Source organism: Schistocerca nitens, chromosome 5, assembly GCF_023898315.1.
Source record: "Schistocerca nitens isolate TAMUIC-IGC-003100 chromosome 5, iqSchNite1.1, whole genome shotgun sequence".
In the NCBI taxonomy this organism is placed as follows: domain Eukaryota; kingdom Metazoa; phylum Arthropoda; class Insecta; order Orthoptera; family Acrididae; genus Schistocerca; species Schistocerca nitens.
Window position 1 is genome coordinate 527,947,699 of NC_064618.1, and position 16,855 is coordinate 527,964,553.

Consider the following 16,855-nt stretch of genomic DNA (forward strand, 5'->3'; position numbering starts at 1 on the left):
TATAAAGGGTGATCCACACGTTTCCATTTTGCGGCAGCATGTATGCAATGTAGCATGACCTCAATGCAGGTATAAAAGCACCGACATGTAGGGAAGGGATTAGTGTGTATTCATGTTTTTCTGACATGCATGCAGTAAATGCAGAAATGTAAACTATGGTGACGTTACTACCAAATGTGTCCAAAGTAGGACCAAAGTGCTGTTATTCTTTTCTTAGCTGCTGAAGGACAAACACGAGTAGACATCCACTGGAGAATGAAGAATATGTATGGGGCAGCATTTCAGTCAAAAACCACCATTTTGGAATGTTGTGCCAAGGGGTGCTGCTACCTCATGATGACACAAGTCAGTATATTGCTAATGCCATAATGCAAAAGTTATGCTAACTCTAGTAGGAGGCACTTGAGCACCTACCCTACAACCCTGATCATTTTCCATGTGATTATCATGACTTGGGTCCCTTAAAAAAGGCCTGGAAGGCTCATGGATTCCCTTGAGACACGGATGTGCAGCAGGCAGTTATGCACTTCTTCATGCATCAGAATACAGTATTTTACAAAAAGGGTAACTTCAACCTGGTGCATTGGTGGGATGATTGCCTCAGGGCTCACAGTGATTTTGCCCAATTGACATACCAATTCTGAACTGTATGGCCTTCATATGGGTATTTTTTGATCACCTCTTATATTTTGCATAGGTTGGAAAAACCGTAAGTACACAGACTGCTTGCCCAAATACACTGCTGGCCACCGTAAATGCAACACCAAGAAAGACAAGAGGTAGCACAACACAATTTACTTTGTAGATAACATGTTGACCAAGTATCAAATGATTACGTTTACAGACGTCTGTGACATGTGGTTCCTGCCAGAATCAGTAGCCAGAGTAGCCGCCATTGTTGGAGATCACCGCTGCCACACGTATCGGCATTGAGTCAAAGAGACCTTGGATGTGTTCCTGGGGTACAGCAGCCCAAGCAGCTTCCACACGTTGCCAAAGATCATCTGGTGTGGCAGCTGGGGATGTAATCTGGGTCACTCGTTGACCAACCATGGACCACATGTTTTCTATCGGCGAAATATCCGGAGAGCAAGCTGGTCAGGGAAGCAATTCAATCTGGTTATTGACGAAGAACCTTTGGACAATGCGTGCCACGTGTGGTCGTGCATTATCCTGTTGAAATATGGCTGTGGCCGAGCCCTGAAGGTAAGGAAGGACAACTGGCTCCAGCACCTCGGATATGTAGCGCCGGCTATTTAAAGTACCGGCAATGCATACTAGAGGCGTGCGAGAGTAATATCCAATACCGCCCCATACCATAATACCCGGTGCAAGACCAGTGTGGCGGTGCATAATGCAGCTGTCCAGCATCCTCTCTCCACGGTGTCTCCACACTCGAATCCGACCATCGCGGTGCTGCAGACAGAAGCGTGCCTCGTCAGTAAAGACAACAACATTCCATTCTGCCGTCCACATCCGTCTGTCATCACACCATTGGCGACGGAGACGTCTGTGGTTCTGCGTCAATGGTAGACGAAGCAATGGACGTCTTGTGGACAGACCACTCTGCTGTAAACGGCGTCGAATGGTACGCGCAGACACTGGATGATGCGTTACAGACGCAATGTGCTGTGCTATGGTTCGGGATGTCACTGAGCGATCCATCACTGCCATGCGCACAATTTGCCTATCAGCACGTGCAGTGGTGCACCGAGGTGAATGCGATCGACCACGTCGGTCCATCGTACCCTCCTGCATCCAACGGTCACATATCCACATTACAGTTGTTTGGTTTCGTCAAACACGACTAGCGATTTCTCTGTATGATAATCCACAATCTCGGTAAGCCACTATCTTTCCTCTGTCGAACTCGGATACTTGATCAAAAGATGTTCGCTGTTGTCTACGAGGCATAACTGATCGTCTTGTGAAACAACCACAAGGTAAACACATGTGCCGAACGTACACTCGTCGAAATTGCCAAGCCTTAAATGGTGCTATGAGGTGGCGCCACAGGCGCGCGTGATGTGCGTCTGCGCTGAAATTCTAATCAGTTGCATATCTCATCGCTGCAAACTCATGGTGTAAATTTCACTTGATTCGGATGCTTCCTTCAGGGTGTTGCATTTACGGTGGCCAGCAGTGTACTTCTGAATTAAGCTGACTGAGATTCGGCGAGCCAAAAGTTAAAGAAAAACTAAAGAAATAGTAGGTGCGAGCATGACATATGAGTGCTGTTCAGAAAGTAACCCCCAATTATATGTAACAAGGAAAGTAAAGGGCGAATGTTACAGTCATAACACTAAATCATACCACTGTGGTAAAACTACCTTTCGAAACCACAGATTTAACAGGAAATGACCTCTCTTTTTTGTTACACTTCAGAGGGAGAAAGCCTGCTTAACAGAGTCATGTCTAGTGATGAGACATAGGTTTCTTATACTAACATGGAAGCAAAGCTACAGTCAGTGGGGTTGTGTTATACTGCCTCACCCAACAAACAAACAAATCAGCATGCCACACTTTATTAATCAGAAAGATTATTGTGTCACCCAATGGTGTTATCAATGATCAAGAATGTACCCGAACTATTTACGATTGCCTTGGCATACACCAAGAAATACTAAGGATACAGACTGATTTATCAGTATGATAATTTTTAGCACTTTTATACCAAATATTGGTAATTGTGTAATATAATAGTCAGTGTTTCAATTCCTCATGTGCCCTCAATTTGTATGAGTATTAATGAGGAATCAGTTTGCGTTCTCCTGGATTCAGACAGCTCTTCTATCTCAATGGTTAGTGAAGCTTGATGTTTGAAACACCCCCGCTTAAATTCCTTATTGGATTTTGTATAACTTACCGAAGCCGCCAACAGTTAATTATTATGATTATATGACCGTGTGCTTAATGGATGAAGGCTATTGGTTTTCCTGCTGTGGTTTCGGGGGTATTTCACCAAGTGCGGCTGTTCTGAGACTGAATAGTGGAATGATTGAAAGTTGTCTATTATTAAGGACCACAAAGGTTGCGATGTACAAATGGTATATTTTCTACTAACACAAATTCTGAGGCAGTTGCTACCTTCGCCTTACACATCTAATTACGGTTATATCTCTTATTGGTTGCTGATTTTAGGTATTTCGTCACACGCAATGATGATGGTTAACATCCACAACAATCCTCACTGCAATCTATCGTTGTTGCTGGCCGACGCAGTTGACGCGAAACACGAAATTCGGCGCTTGTAACTTTTGGTGTCATATCACTCGTGAATCGGTATCGATGAGGGTCCACCCCACGACGATTAGGGGGACACGCTCATCTGTCACACTTCGGTGAATTTACTCTACCACCATTCTTGCCCATCTCTCCCGCACACTACTGCTCACTCATCACTCTTCCATACTACTCCGCACTCGACACTCGTCTCACTGCCTCCTGCAGCGCTTGACAATCGACTCCTGTCTACTATCGACCTGGCCGTCGGATACTAGCATCTATGTTCATGGGATCACGGATCCCTCACATGTTCCACCAGTTGACATGTATATAAATTGCCTCCATTGAATCCAGTTGATGGTATTTGTAAAATGACCAAATTTTGGCTAGCTGGCATGCCCAATGAGTGAACTTAGGAAAATGGAAAAAAGATTCCAATGAGATGAGTCCCAAGAACCCAGGTTCAGAGTTTAAAAAATGCCACAGCCAGTATGCCAGTCCTGATAATTCCAGATTTCTCAAAAGAGTTTGTCCTTCAAACTGCTGAATCTCTGCCCATTGTTGCAGCACTATTGTTGCAGGAATATCCAATTCACAGGCATCTGGTGGCTTATGTGCCACCAGCTTATCTGACTTCGAAAGCAAGTATTCTTTGCATGAGTGGGACACAGTAGCAGTTCTCCTTGCCCTGGAAAAGTTCCGGGTAGTTGGGTACTTGGTAGATCACAGAATATCAGGTGTACTGCCAGATGGGCCATTACCATTGCAACTTTCTATTTAAGATATGGCTTGTCAGAGTTCATAGAGTACTGTGACAGATAACTTGAGCTGTATGTCTGAGAGAGAGGACCAATACCAGATTAGCGAATATCTTTGGAACTCCTGGTCAATTGGTTCAACTTTACATTGTAGAACTTGCTCCTCTTGTAATTATAAAAGGATGTGAGGGTATTTCAAGATGAGGATCCCAAGCTTAAGATAATTAAGGACAAGTTGAGAGTGGGTAAACATATGGCCTGGTGTCAGGTTAGCCATTAAGGCCAAGATGGTAAGATTGTTGTGCCCTCAATTAGATCCCCATTTTATTTACAGATTATTTTGAGTGCCTGGTCCATGGTCATTTGTGAGTGTTGAAAACTACGCTAAAGATCAGAGAAAATTTGTTCTGCAAGGGGATGTACAAAGACATTATAATGTTGGTCCAGAAATATAAGCTTTGTGGGATGAGTAAGCCTGCAATGAATAATCACCAAGGTTTACTGGCATCCACTATAGCACAATCCCCAATTGAGAAGATTTACATTAATCTGATGACCTGTTCCCGGGTTCTAAACACCGTTTCCATTAACACTGGTTTGCGTTGCTGTGTTTATGCATTTTTGTCGGTTAGTACCGGCATGGGAGAGTACTGCAAGGGGTACTACTCATTACTTGCGGTCCACATTTAGTACGGTTGCTCCCCTCCCCAACCTCCCTCCCAACCTGCCCCCACCCCCAGTATCTGGTTTCCGTTAATGCCACTGCCTTGAACTCCAAAATGTTCCACAAGGTTTTTCCTGGGATGGGTACAGCACATGTAACCACCACACCATATTATTATAGCTTACCGCCACTGTAATCATTCTCTCTAGATTCAAACCTTCAAATGGCTAGCCTTTGCTTTTAATACATGGTACATAAGGGCCATAAGCAAATTCCAGTTGCCCTCATGCTTACTTTTAAGCTCAATCGTCCATGGGTCAACCTATGGAATATTAACAATCTCCTTTTGCACAGGGTTCATCAGTACAAATCTGTGCGAATTTGAGATCCATCCATACTATTTAAGCAGAGAAGGTACAATACTGGGAGATGGTCAACCTCCTTCAAGTTCAGATATAAGGTTTGAATTCACAACTTTGGTCTTACTCGCAGGGCTGCTGACAGGGTTGCAAGCAAATTGTTGCAACAGTTTTAAGGGTCCTGCAGAGATCATAAAATTTCTTTCCCATCCTGGTATGGGATCCCAAAATTCTGGGGGTATTAAGGGCCTCTGTGTCTCAGACTATGGTCTATTTGGAACAGTAAATGTTTACTGTTTTTATCAATTTTATTTTAACGTTTATATTAATATCAAAATTAATCAGAAAAGGCATTGTGATTGCCTGGATTTTTTGATATGTACTGTTTTTATTTAACATTGTGTAAATTTTGTTGTGTCATCATACTTTAAGAATTTTTCAGTGGGGAGGATGTGCAATTATGCTCCTCTAATCAGGCAGCACTGGCAAGAGAGGGAGTGTTTTTCTGAATTTAGCAGCAACAACGTAGCAGAAATTAGCTGTCTCAGTGTGGGCTGAGATATCAGCCGCGTGCAAGAGATGACTGGGCTGCACTGTGAGTCTGCATGTTAACAGGCACACGGAATGCATGTGAGCACTTCCTGGCCCAGGTAGTCTATTTGATCCATCACATGAATTGCTGTGGTAATTGTATTGGGAGACTTATGATAGCTGTCAATAGCACAGTGTTGCTATAAATGTTTTTTACCTCTTTCTGTATCTTAGATTGTCATGTTCTTTCAAGGTCCTTTCCGGCACCACTTAATTTTGTTATTGCCTCATTTGTTGCTGATTATAAAATTTATTATAATATATAATTTATAAAATTTGGCAAACGTTACCATCTACTGCAAGGTAGTTCAAATATGAGTTACCAGTTTTTATCATGACAGTTTTAAATTGTTTGCTTTTCTAAACTGCTGAAGTTCTGGTTGTGAGGTCTTTCTTGTAAATAAAATTGTCAATGGGAAACCAAATGGGCTTTGTCATAACCAAATCCAGATTACCACTCCCTATCATAACTAGTTCGCCTGTTAAATATCATTGGTAACCCCATAGTCCTGTTGCAATTATTTATAGTAACAATATGAAGTAGTAGTTTTACAATTTTTCTAGTGAATTTGCTTTAAATATTTTTTATTTATAGTCTACTGAAGGTTATTTTCTGAATAACCCTCTTCTACACATTCATGAAACTCTCACATTTATTTCCACCTAAACAAACTTGATGAGCTACATAGCAGTTTTACACACTGTAATTGTTGGTCAATTTTTGTACCTGCTGTGCGTAAATAACACCAGTTTAACACCAACATAATTACAAACAGATAAATACAAAACACAAATGGAAAGTGGAAGTTGCATACATTTTTTGTTTACATGTTTCAGAAAGTAGCAACCAGTAATTACAATGCCCTGACATTACATTCATTCCAACGCACATACAACACACATTCAGCAAAAACCTAATTTCTGTTAGAAATTGCATTATGCAATACACAGCTGCAATGGTGTATGTTTTTTTTTAGAGACAATCAATTTCAGGCTAGGATCAGACCATCATCTGGTCCAAAACCCATCTCAGCTAAGCATTTCTGAAATTGAAATAACAGTTATCAGATGTACATTTTTCTGTCACTGATATTAGCTGTATTACAGAACAATTTCCATCTGATAACTGTTATTGCAATTATGCAAGTGCTAGCTGAGATAGTTTTTGGAGCCAATGATGATCTGATCCTAGACTGAAATCAATTTCTACTAATATATAACATTACAAATGTGTATTGCATAATGCAATTCTTAACATTCATTAAGGATTTACATCATCATCTCTGGTGGCTTCAGTCGCCTGTGACTGCAGTCGTGTGTGTGAATTGTGTTTATTTATTTTATTTATTTATTTATCCATCTTTAAGCATTTACATGCAATCGATGTCATCATGAGTAATGTACAATTTACATATTAAGAAATATAACTATTGTGAGGTATCACACAAAGCAAAAGTATACATTTTAAAAGAACATACATAATAAAGGAATACATTTGATACATAAAGATATCCCACATAACTAAAGTGTGCATTTTAAAGGATGTGCATAATAAAAGAATACATTTCATACATAAGGATTTCTCCACATGTTTAACAGTTAAATGTGGAATTACAGAGACAAGAAAAAAGGCTTAGGAAGAGGTACAAACAGAGTTGCAAGTTGTTTCGTAAGTCACGTCTATTTCTGAAGAGTTTTCAAATTCTTTAACACTGTAAAAAGTTTTGTCTTTCAGCTATTTCTTAGTCTTACTTTTAAATATATTAAGAGAGACACAATGTGCCTGCACAGGTAATGTGTTGAAGAGCCTTATTCCCATGTATTCATAACTGTCTTTTGTTTCCTTGAGTCGAGTTGTTGGTATGTCTATCTTAAATGTTTGACGAGTGTTATGATTATGAACGGACTGCCTAAGGTTGTAACTGTTAAAGTTTTCTTTTATGTACTAAATGTACTAAAGGTAGCTGTATATAAAGAGAGAACGGACTGTCATTGTCTGTAATTCTTTGAAGTATGACCTACATGATATGTTATTTTTGGTGATCCCAGAGATGCTCCTGATGGCTTTCTTCTGCCAAATAAAAATTTTCCTGGACCATGGAGAATTAACCCATAGAAGAATACCATAGCTAATATGGCAATGAAAGAATGCATAATAGGAATTAATCAGCAGGCTTTCAGAAACACAGGTGCGTAATTTTTTCAGTAGATAGATAACTTGCGAAAGCTTTCGAGATATGTTGTCTATGTGACTCTGCCAGGTTAATTTCGTATCTAAGTATATGCCAAGAAGTTTGGTAGAAGTGTACTCAATATCAGCATTGGATAAGCTGAAGGATATATTTACAGCCTTTTCATAGTTAATAGGTAACTACTCATTGGCTTCGAACCACATATTGGATAATCTGAGAAAATCTTTACTTTGCTCCTTCAGTTCATTTATGTCCTTCCCTGAATTGATGAAAGTTGTATCATCTGCGTAAAGCACAGATTTGCATGGCATATTGCTGGGCAGGTCATTTATAAATATTATAAACAATAATTGCCCAAGCACTGATCCTTGGGGAACACCTCTAGTGACATTCAGTAGCTGTGACTTTTGACCGTTGTAGCTTACAGTTTGCTTTCTGTTACTGAGATATGATTTAATAAGGAAGAGTTCCAGATCCCTAATGCCATAACATCATAGTTTTTCGAGCAGTATTGTGTGGTTTACAGAATCAAATGCTTTGCTTAAGTCCATGTTTGCGTGTGCGTGTGTGTGTGTGTGTGTGTGTGTGTGTGTGTGTGTGTGTGCGCTTACACAATAATTCAGCATATACAAATCAAAGCTTACCTGTTTGACATCTTCTTGAAAAAGTCTTAAAGCAAGTCGCTGATGAAGTTTGATTTTCTTTGCATGCCATTTCTGCTCTAGTGTCCGGTGGTGGTTTAGTATTTGATGTATAACTGCTAAGACATGACTTGCTCCCTCAGAATAGTCAGCAGCAGGATTACCTGTATGCCTTCCTGCTGGTTCAAATACTACCTGTCCATCTGATGTAACCTGCAATGATAATTATTCCTCAACATTCATCATTCATTCTCAGGTAACTGAACTTCCAAGAATAATTTTCTTTAGAGTAGTATCTATAAAGATGGAGAATTCAGCAGTGAACACCAATACGCAAAATATGCAAAATATGGTATTCTCACAATACTAAGGAAATTAATGATGACTAGCTGGTAAGGAAAAAATAAAAATGGTAAAGGCATAAATAAAAAATGTACACAATAGTAATGGAGAAAACATCAAAATTTGGAAAGCCAAAATAAGAAAAATATAAACCCAAGCAAATCAGGGAAAACTGTTATGGCATATATATGAAATTTAGCAGCCGCAGAAGACAAGGAGGTAAATCAGTCATTACAGACATCTTAAACTGCAGAACTGGAGAAGAATGACACTGAAGAAAATGATCATATGGCATTATTAGCCATCAGACCCACATCTGGAATTGTTCAGTCACCTGGTACAAGTCTTTCCACTTGATGCCAATTCAGAGACACATGCACTGATGATGATAAGTTAATATGATTAGGACAACACAATCATCCATTTGTCCAGTGAAGAAAATCTCTGACTTTATTACACAATCATCCATTTGTCCAGTGAATAAAATCTCTGACTTTATTGGGAATTGAACCCAAGACCCCATAATCTAGAAACAGTGACACTAACCACTGGATCATTAACTGCAAACATGATGACATTAAGGGACAGACTGGAAAACAGACAGCAGGACTAAAATGCAAGAGGGTATACTGGAGGAAAGCGTGGCCACTTGAACAAATGAGAGATAATATTGGAACAGACCATAATCATCATATCCCAATTATTCCATCTTATTTGATGGGTCTGCAAAAGTCTGAGATGGCAGAAACAGCCACACATACATTATACAGAAAATTCAGAAAGAAAACTTCAGTGATTCATGCAGTGAACCAGATGGATGAACGAGACACATATTTCACCTACATCTATGTCTTGATGGTACTATCCATTTCATGACATGTTCCTGGTGGATGCTTCTAAACAGCATGAGCTGTGAATTTTATTGGGGGACAGGTGAGATCTGTTGTCATTTTGAGTGAACTGTCCATCAACACTGAATCAGCTGTAGATTCTGTCGTGAGTCAATGACACAGATAGGAAATATTTAAGAAAAGAAGTTGTCAAAATGCAGATGCTGCCGATATCTATCACCTCATCCATAGGCCTATCTTCCAAAAATAAACAATTTAGGGAAAAGACACGATAGCGACCCTGATGAGGAACGACATTCATATGGAACTGTAGCTCCTTACGATATGGAATGCTCTAACAAGAGCAGAAGAGTAGGTTATGTTAATGTGCACAGATGTGGAATTCATAATACAAATCAAAGAGGTGAATGGTAATATGATGCAGGCTGTGGACAAAGATTGGAGGAAACAGATGGTATCTCTGACATAACACTATACTCACAAACAATGAGAAGCAGCTAACTCTTGGAAAGGTGGTTGACACTTTATGTTGGGCTTTGTGTCAAAAGCCTCATTTAGGAGTCTTCACTGGAAAGATTCATGGATTTAATTTATATGTGAAAATACAGATTCAGAGATCTACTGAGCACAGAATAAATTAGGATCAAGAGACTTTTGTACAAATCTGGGGCTAAGAGACATCTCTCATAATCCCAGGTTCATGAATAAATATCCTGGTCCTGGTTTGGTCTGTGCTCAATAGGTCTCAGAATCTGTGTATCATGATCAAATCATAATTTATAGCTTTTGGGCAAGAAGAAAAAAGGTTTAATAACCACAGTGATGGAGTTATCAACAGTCAGTATGAAAACAACTTACAGGACACATTTTAGTTTGATAACAAGAGGGAAAGAAAGAATAAGATTAGAGAAAACATAAACTTGAATTCTAAAAGAAGTATACACTAATTATAATCTTTGACAGTGCTTTGTCATGGCTCAGTTAAATTATGTGTATATTAAACAGTGTTTGATGTTGCTGAGAACGGTCATACAACAATTTTTAAACGAACACATGACCATTTGACTATATTGTTGTTTATATAATTATGACCTAGGTTTCAGTCCATGTCCAAGTGATTGAGTTTATGTCATTAACATATATTGCAGGACATTAAGTTCAAAATGGGGCATAAATTGAGAAAATATTGGCTCTCCACAAAATACCAAATGTAAAATCATCATCTTTTAAAAAGATCAGTAAATAATAGTGGGAGCATGTCATAATTAGTAAAAACAGACTTACTTAGTATATAAAATTGAAACACGTCTTTGAGTCATAATGTTCATCTTTCATAGACCAAGTAAACCTGTTTTTACCCATGTCTTTGAATTGTAACGTTCATCTTTTATATACCAAGTTAACCTGTTTTTACTAAATATGATGTGGTCCCACTGTTATTTACTGATCTTTTTACAAGATGATGATTTTACATCTGGCATTTCATAGGGAGCCATAATTTTCCTAATTTATGGCTAATTTTGACCTTGAGGTCCTGCAATATATGTTGATGAGGGAAAACCTCAATCACTTGAAAATGGCATAAAAGGCCAAAGCCTAGATATTAATTAAATAAGCAACAATACAGTAAAATGGTGGTGCATTCACTTGAAGGGGAAAAAATGTGTACATTAATCTCTGATACCAACTGCTCTCCTACAATTCAACTTCTATTCATTCCTCCTCTGTGCTTCTGTCTTCTTTATCATCATATTTGCCTCAAAGAGCATTTCTTATTTCTTGACCAACTTACTGTTTGCTTCTCTGTCATTTCTTGCATCACAGATTCACTATGTATTATCGTATATATTCTTCAATTGCTTTTTTCCCCTGTAGTCTCTCTCTCTCTTCTCATTCTTCCCTGCTCTCTACAAATTAACTGAGCAGGAGAAGACTAATAAATTATTACAGTATTTCCTTAATATTCTTCTATGCCATGTTCTCTTTGTGTATATATGGCTTCAGACTCCTACACAATTTCTTTCAACCTCTGAAAATCCATTAATCAGTCCAAACAAATATGATGTAATAGAATAATAGTTATTACAAGAATTGTCATTGTTATAGGTGTGGCTTTGCTGTTAAGTGTGAGAAATCTTAGGAAAGTAGTGTTATTTTTCAGCAAGGGAAAGGAAATGAGTCAATTTTGAACATTTAGTGAAAAAGATGTGTGATAGAATAAAAGAAGTTCAACTACTGATGTAAATTTTGAGATTAGAAGGTATCTTTGTATAACATTTAGTTTGTTGCTGAAGTCTGTACTTAGAGAAATATATGAGAAAATGCGAGGTAAACAATCAAACAATATAGTTGTGTATAAAAAGATATGAATAAAGATAAACACAATTACTGATTTCTTTGAAACTATAGACAATGATAGGAAACTTTACATTCTCATTATGTTTGCTTATTTCTTGCAATTGTTTCTCCCTTGCTTTCATATGTCTCATATTCTAGTGCAGCAGATACATTACCTATGTTTATGTTCTGTTGCTGATACCTCACTTGGATGGGAATAACTTCTTACCTATTTTTTCTACAGTTTGTGCATACATGTGCCACATTTCCACATATTGCGTAAGTGAACACAATCTGTGTATCACATAATTTCTGTGCAACTGGAAAATAGCTTGTGAAACAATATCAAACAAACCAATCTCAAACAAACCAATCTCAAACAAACCAATCTCAAACAGAAAACAAATCACCCACAATGGCACTAAAGCTTATAAATGGTAACATTTTTGTTAAATGAATCATCCACAAAGGTAAAATGTCCTGTATGTACTTCAAACTACTCAATTAAGTAACTAAAACTTTCTACTGAAAAATGTTGCTGATATTTACAAATAATTCCAGATCCACTCTCTACTGAAGAATAGTTGAGATATTTACAGATAATTCCAGATCCATAGAAAATGAAAGCACAAATCTACTCAACCCAACACCCCACCACCAATTATCTACACCAGACTCAGAATATTACTTGAAACAATAATGTTCATTTAAGATATTGTTTCTTTGTACTTTGATCAACGTAAACATGCACAGCCTTATCTGAAACTGAGGACCTTCGTGCATTGACTTCCGATTCTAAAGACCATCCTATGTAGCAATTTAGAGTTACATCCTGATAGTTCTGTTTAAATGGTGTAGGATGTAAATCAATTGGGAAATAACTAAAGTCACTGCTAGCTAGCTTGCAATGCAAGCCTTTTATGATTCTATATGTATTCGATAATTAAATGAGAAACTTTAAGTACAGTCTATATGGCAAACGTAGTGATGCTGAAGAATTATTGCTTATATAGAAAACATCAAACAGCAAATATTAGTCATTGTTGTCCCTTGAAAGTCTTGACCACACTACACTGAACACACTTGGTGGAGAATATTCAATTTAAAATTTTTATGCAACAGCCACTGAACAGTATAATTACATGTATTTAACTGCTTTCGAATCCTGTTGGTAGAAAACATACATAGTAATAATGTTAGGAGCAGAATAAAAATGAATTACACGAGAGCAGAACTGGGGGATGCTCTTCTAGCTTTCTGGTCTGCTTTAAATCTATCAGCAGGCCTAACCATGACTACACAGACTTTTTTAAAAATATTGTGCATGTTTGCCACAACGATCTGATTGCTCACCCAAAAACATTTTATTCATTTCCTACATACATCTCTCTACAGTCTGTCAATAGCTTTATATGACAGTCTGCCTAGTAAATGGCTCCTCAACATCAGATCTCCCTGATAAGCCCTCACCCCCATCCCTACCCTCTTTCCAGTCTCACAACAGCAATTGCTGTCCTAACAACATGCAGCTCTGCACTATGTATAGATGATACATATAAACTGCAACACCACCAGTAGCATATGGTAGTTGTTTGTAGCACTACTATGGTGACAAATTATTCCATCTACATGCCAATTGCTTTGTATTTTTCCTAGTTACTGTTGCTTTTAATGCTATTGTGGAAAATTGTGGATGGAATACAAACAATGTAAAAGTTTACCATAATTTTGCTCACCATATTTGCAAGGAGTTAAGCAGTACAAAGATACATAAATTAGACTGAACTAGTAGTTAAGGTTTCAAGCAATCTTTCTCTCTCTCTCTCTCTCTCTCACACACACACACACACACACACAGACACAGAGCTGTGAATGTTTTACAGTGAGCTTACCCCAATGCAGTCGAGGGAACTCATTTGCAGTACATGATGAAATAGGAGGTGTAAGTTAAGGAAGGGAAGAAGCAGAATAGGAAAATTGGAAATCTGCAAGAGAACAGTGTGGTTGTGTATTAATAGATAGATGAAGCAAACTCAGGTGAAATGGTGGGAAGCTTCTGGGAGAATGGGATGGTGGTGGGAGGAGGAGGCGAAGAGAGACTGGAACTGCCTGAGAAGAGTAGCAAATGTAGATAGGGGGTAGGGGCCAGTGGAGAGTGAGGCAAGGGGGCATCCCATTGTAGCTGGGTGTTGTACCCCATGGAAAGGACGTCTGCCCTAGATGACCAACATCTCCAAGCTACTGTCAGTACTCTAGCTTCCTTAACCAGAAACACTAACAATGTCCTTCACATTCTCTCAACTGTCACTACCCCAGCACTTCATCCCCTGCTTGTTACTGTTGATATCACCTCACTCTATCCTAATATCCCTCATGTCGAGGGCCTTGGTGCCATCAGACACTAGCTCACCCAATGTCCTACTGCTTCTGCACACTTCCAATTTTTTTTACATAGTACCAGCCATACCCTTACTAGTTCTGCTCTGAGGTGGAGATACATAAACAAATTTCTGACATGACCAGAGCTGCTGCATGACTATTTCATAGACCAACCTGTTTATACAGTACTTACGAGAATCCCTGCTATCCACCTGACATCCTAGCATTTTGGTTTTTTTCTTTTCTTATACCCTAGGTGAATGGTTCTCCATTTTTTATCTCTATTGTGTCCAAGTCTATTACAAATTATATTTTATGGAATAAATATAACCTTAAAACTCTTTTTATATAAAAATGTCTTTGATATAGTTTATTTGGTTAAGTTGAATTTTATGAATGTTGGCAATGCTTGAGCTTCCAAAGCAACAACCAATGATTCTAATTTAGGCTGCTTCCTCCAGCATCTCCAGTTCGATTCAAATGTGGTTAGGAGTCTTCTTAATCCATTAGTATTCTCTAGCAAGTTAGTTTGAAGTTAAAAATGTTTGAGGACAAAGCAAATCTGTCAAAGACTCTTCCATGATAGAAGTTTAAATCTCAAGGCAAACATAAAAAAAATACATCTCAAGAAATGTGAAGATGTTATTCTGGGTTAAGCCATAACCAGATGGGAGCCAAGCATTTTGTGCTTTGGGTAGGAAGCACTTTAATATTTTACAGGGTGGACCAACTAACCTGAGGTAACATTCACATTACAAGGGACATGAAATTAACAAAAAGTGTAGTTCTGGAAGTTTAAATAAACTATCAAGCTATTTTGTTAGCTTAAATGGTAAAGAGGAGTATGATAAAAGCACTGTATGTGAGCTTGATTTAGTGATACAGTGAAACATATGCTAAGTTATTAAAGTCTGGATTATTAAATATGTTTAGTGATTCTGTAGTTGCATCCAAACTTCAATTTGGATGTACTAAACTGGAAATGATTGTGAAGACTGTCTATGCTCCTAAAAGTGTTAATGTCTTTGTGTTTATTTTAAGGTGTCTAAAAAAGACTTTAATATTTTTTTCACTGACAGCCAATGTGTCAAGCAAAAGCAATTGAAAAGTGTTCTCAGTCTGCATCTGGTAGTTAATACAATTAGAATGAATCTGAATCTGATTGACTAGCCCTTGAAAATGATAAATATGTATTTTTGAGTTCTTTGGATGCGTACTCCCACACTATTAATATTTTGTGCACCCTATCAACACTTTCTAGACAACCTCAAAAACACCTTCAGGCCACAATTTTATGTTAAAAGGACCACACATTTGTACAGGTCAGGCTGTGATCTTCTCAATGCACGAGTCGTCTATTGCTTGAAACCTGGACTCACTGTCTGTAAAAAAGAATGTACAGATGCCTTGCTAGCTGTCCATTGACTGGTTCTGCTTTCTGTTGTCAATTTTTAGAATTATTTCAAAAGAAACATCAGTGAAAGTAATAGCCGCTGTCATAAACTGCTGAGCCAGTATGGTCACAATGACATAATTTCCTAAGTGTACTCATTAGGTTTTGTTGTTTACTGTAATTCTTCTACAGATACATCATGTTTGTTGAGTGAGCAAGAAATTTTGGAGGCTCCAGAGGAAGAAACTGCTCAATAACTTAGCTCAAACTTTTTTTCTTGGGAGGATAATTATACTTTCTGTCATCATTATTTTAAAATTTGTACGTTATCAAAGAACTGAAGTAAATATAAAAAATAAATCTTGAAGCTAAGTCTTTTTTTAATACGTATTACTCTTGAAGGTAAATCAATTACATACATGTCAGTGATGACTCATATAATGGCATAAATGGGCAGTTTCCTAGGCCCAATACTCTTTGAAGTGGCCGGTCTCCAAGTGTTAAATATATGGAAGGGCTATATAATGTTTTGTGTGATGTAATGTATGTGTATATTTTAGGTTTGAAAATGTTAGAAATAAATAAAGAGTTGTCACTCTCTTTTTTGTTTTATGATATCTGGCAACCCTACAAGATGCTTAACTCCTTGTCTAGGTTAGGCTCATCTCATAGATGATACCTTCACGGTGTGGACCCAGGCCCAAGGCATCCTATCCTCATAGCATCACAGTCTTGTAACTATTTTTCCTAAATGTATGAGAACTGTTCCTTTCAGCCCAGCAAGAACCCTACCTGGGTATCGACTTCCAACTCCATGATGGCACCATAATATCCTACATGCACATAAAATCAACAAACAGTACCTCCGCTTTTATATCTGTTATCCTTTTGACACCAAAAAGTAGGGCTTAGCTACCTGTAAATGCTGTATCTGGACTGACAAACAACCCCTTGCCCATTATGCTAAAGGTGTTATTAACTGATTAGAAGGGAAGTCTCATACAGAAATGTGATAAAAACACAGAGAGACAGATGGGCTGGCCAGTTCCCACCTTGGCTCAGTACTGTCAGAAGTCACACAAAATCAATGAATATAAATAAAACGTAGCTTCTGGAAACTAGT

The 16,855-nt window shown here is 38.2% G+C and overlaps 1 protein-coding gene across 1 annotated transcript in view; it reads right to left on the reverse strand.

The window, feature by feature from the left end:
* The window catches only part of LOC126259616 (kalirin), a 1,784,965-nt gene that overhangs the window by 1,295,944 nt on the left and 472,166 nt on the right, over positions 1-16,855 (reverse strand). The window contains exon 12 of the mRNA XM_049956530.1: positions 8,434-8,643. Within this exon, the coding sequence (XP_049812487.1) occupies positions 8,434-8,643 (210 nt within the window). The remainder of the gene's footprint in view (positions 1-8,433; positions 8,644-16,855) is intronic.